The 3,053-nt window shown below is 36.5% G+C and overlaps 1 protein-coding gene across 1 annotated transcript in view; it reads left to right on the plus strand.

Annotated features, from left to right (window-relative positions):
- LOC102813160 (testican-3-like) overlaps positions 1-3,053 on the plus strand; it is a 766,084-nt gene that overhangs the window by 742,318 nt on the left and 20,713 nt on the right. The window contains exon 5 of the mRNA XM_006864537.1: positions 540-602. Coding sequence (XP_006864599.1) covers positions 540-602 — 63 coding nt within the window. The remainder of the gene's footprint in view (positions 1-539; positions 603-3,053) is intronic.

A 3,053-nucleotide genomic window follows, 5' to 3' on the forward strand; every position in this document is an offset into this window, starting at 1 on the left:
AGCTTGCAAAGCTGTGTTGCCCAGTGATTATTGCATGGAGTCAATGTTCTCCAAATATATGTTGTTGTTACTTGTCGTGGAGTTGGTCCCGACTCATAGCAACCATGTCTAGGGTTTCTGAGGAATGGCTAGTGGATTGAACTGTTGACCTTCTGGTTCAAACCAACATTGGAGTTGAGAACTTATACTATAAGTATTTGTACTATTATTTAAATGCTCACCCACAAGGTCAGTTTGAACCAAAAAGTCAGTAGTTCAAAACCACCAGCCATTCCTCAGAAACACTATACAGGGTCACTATGAGTTGGGACCAATTCAACGACAGTAAAAACAACAATATAATGCAGGATAATATGCTGGACTGCAGTGATATATATATACATATATCCTCACAAATATGAATCCATATATATGTGTCTTCATAAGTTCACCAAATAAAAAGTGTATCTCAAAAACTACTAAAATTAAATCAAGTTTGATAATGTAGAAATTATAATTTAACTATAATCCTTAAAGTAATATTTTTAATGTCATTGCAGACCCACCCTGTCAGACAGAGCTCAGCAACATTCAGAAAGGACAAGGAATAAAGAAGCTCCTTGGTGAGTAATAGATCACTCTTCTGAAGGTTTTATTGCTTACATAAATAACCACAGGGAAACAGAAACATAAAATCAATATTAATCCAACAAAGATAGACTGAACTAAATTTTAGCAACACAATTTATGAACTTTTTGAAAGCTATTAACTTACTTCTATTCTTTTAACTATTGAAAGATATTATGTCTGGTTTATTACCCTAATATAATGTTCATTTTGAAAGTTATTAAGTAAGAAAGAGATTTAAACAATGCTAAGGATAAAGCATCAGCAGTAACTTCAATTTTAATTTCATGGTTAACAATTCAAGAATGATGGCCATATATACAAGAGTTAGAACAAAAAATTATAGAGATGAGGCAAAAACACTTCCAGTGAACTTCAAAGTACACTATATACTAAAAACTAGTGCATGGTGGATTAAAGAGCTAAACGTAAACCTAAAACAGTAGAAAGAACATCAAAGAAAAATAAGAGCTGAATTAAGGGCCTTAATACACTGTATATGGAGTCCTGGTGTGGTGCTGTGGGTTAATGCACTCACAGAGTTTCCAAGGAGTGGCTGGTGAACTTGAACCACCAACATTGAAGTTCAAGGTTCAAGTTCACCAGCCACTCCTCGGAAACCCTATATGTCGCTATGAGTCAGAACCAACTCAGTGGCACTTAACAATAACAAAAATACACTGTATAAGTAGTACAAGGTCTGTGGTTCAAACCCACCAGTTGCTCCATGGGAGAAAAATAAGGCTGTTTGCTTACAAATAGATTTACATTGGGTTTCTGTGTGTCAGCTCAATGGAAATGGGTTTTGGTTTTAATATGTGGCAAAAATACACTATCAAATATGACACACACAAAAAAAGCTCAAACAGCAGAAGACAGACTTAATGATTACACCTTCTAAAAATTAAACATGTGTGTACATTAAAATGCAGCACCAAAAGAATAAGAAAAAAGAACTTTACACTGGGAAAAAATGTCAACAATAGTATATCTGACAAGGAACTAATCTCTAAAATTTATAGACAACATCAACACCCCAAAAACAAAAATACAGCCCAATTAAAGAATGGGTTTGCAGTCCTCGTATGGCACTGTGGGATATAATACAGTGGACCCCAAGGTCAGTTTGAACCATAAGGTCAGCAGTTCAAAATCACCAGCTGCTCCTCAGAAATGCTATACAGGGTCGTTATGAGTCAGAACCAACTCGATGGCACTTAACAACAACAACACGAACCATAAACAAATATTCTTCCAAAAAAGACATAAAATGCCTAGCAAACACATGAAGAAATATTTATGATCACCCAAGTCTATTGAGTTGATTCCAATTCATTGCGACCCTATGTAGTATTTGGGTAGAGCACAAAACCTCATCTTTTTCCTGAGGAGCTGTTGGTGGATTTGAACTCACAATCATGCAGTTAGCAGCTCAGCACCACCAGGGATCTTTCTTGTTGCTTTTGGGTGCTGTTGAGTTGTTTCCGACTCATAATGATCCTATTAAGAACAAAATGAAACAATACACAGTCCTGTGCCATCTTTACAATTGTTACAATTGTTGCTGCTATTGTATCAATCCACCTCATTAGGAGTCTTTTCTTTTTTTTTTACTAACACTCATCTGATCTGTACTGAGCATGATGCCCTTCGCCAGGGACTGGTTCCTCCTGACAATATGTCCAAGGGATCAGAGATGAAGTCTCACCATCTTCATTTCTAATGAGCAATCTGGTTTACTTCTTCCAAAAGTATGTTGTTAATTCTTCTGGAAACCCATAGTACTTTTGGTATTCTTCAACACTAAAAGTCAAATAAATGCATTGATTCTTCTATGGTCTTCTTTTTTTCATTCAACTTTCACATGCATATGAAGTGATTGAAAATAACATGGCTTAGGTCAGGCCCACTGTAGTTCTCAAAGTGACAGTCTTGCTCTTTAACACTTTAAAGAAGTCTTTTGCAGCGGATTTGCCTAATGCAATAGATCACCTTATTTCTTTACATCTGATTCCGTGAACACTGATTGTAGATTCAAGCAAAATGAAGTCTTTGACAATTTCAATATTTTGTCCATTTTGTTTCTGTTGACGTGTGTTGTCTCATTGGTTCCAACTCATAGTGACCCTGGATAGGGTTTCCAAGGCTATAAATCTGTAAGGAGCAGAAAGCCTTATCTTTTGCCCATGGAATGGTTAGTGTATTCCAACTACTGACTTTGTGGTGGTGTTGTTGCTAAGTTCCCACAAGTCAATTATGAATCTTAGTGACTCTGTGTAGGGTTTCAAACAGCAGCTAATGGGTTTGAACTGCTGACCTTGTGATTCACAGTCAATGCTGATCTTATAGGACCAGTCCCCTATTCCATCACCACCCATTTTCTCTATTTGCCATGATGTTATTTACTAGTTTGTTGTTGTTGTTATGTGCCGTGGAGTAGGTCCTG

Source organism: Chrysochloris asiatica, unplaced genomic scaffold (genome assembly GCF_000296735.1).
Source record: "Chrysochloris asiatica unplaced genomic scaffold, ChrAsi1.0 scaffold00066, whole genome shotgun sequence".
NCBI classification, from domain to species: domain Eukaryota; kingdom Metazoa; phylum Chordata; class Mammalia; order Afrosoricida; family Chrysochloridae; genus Chrysochloris; species Chrysochloris asiatica.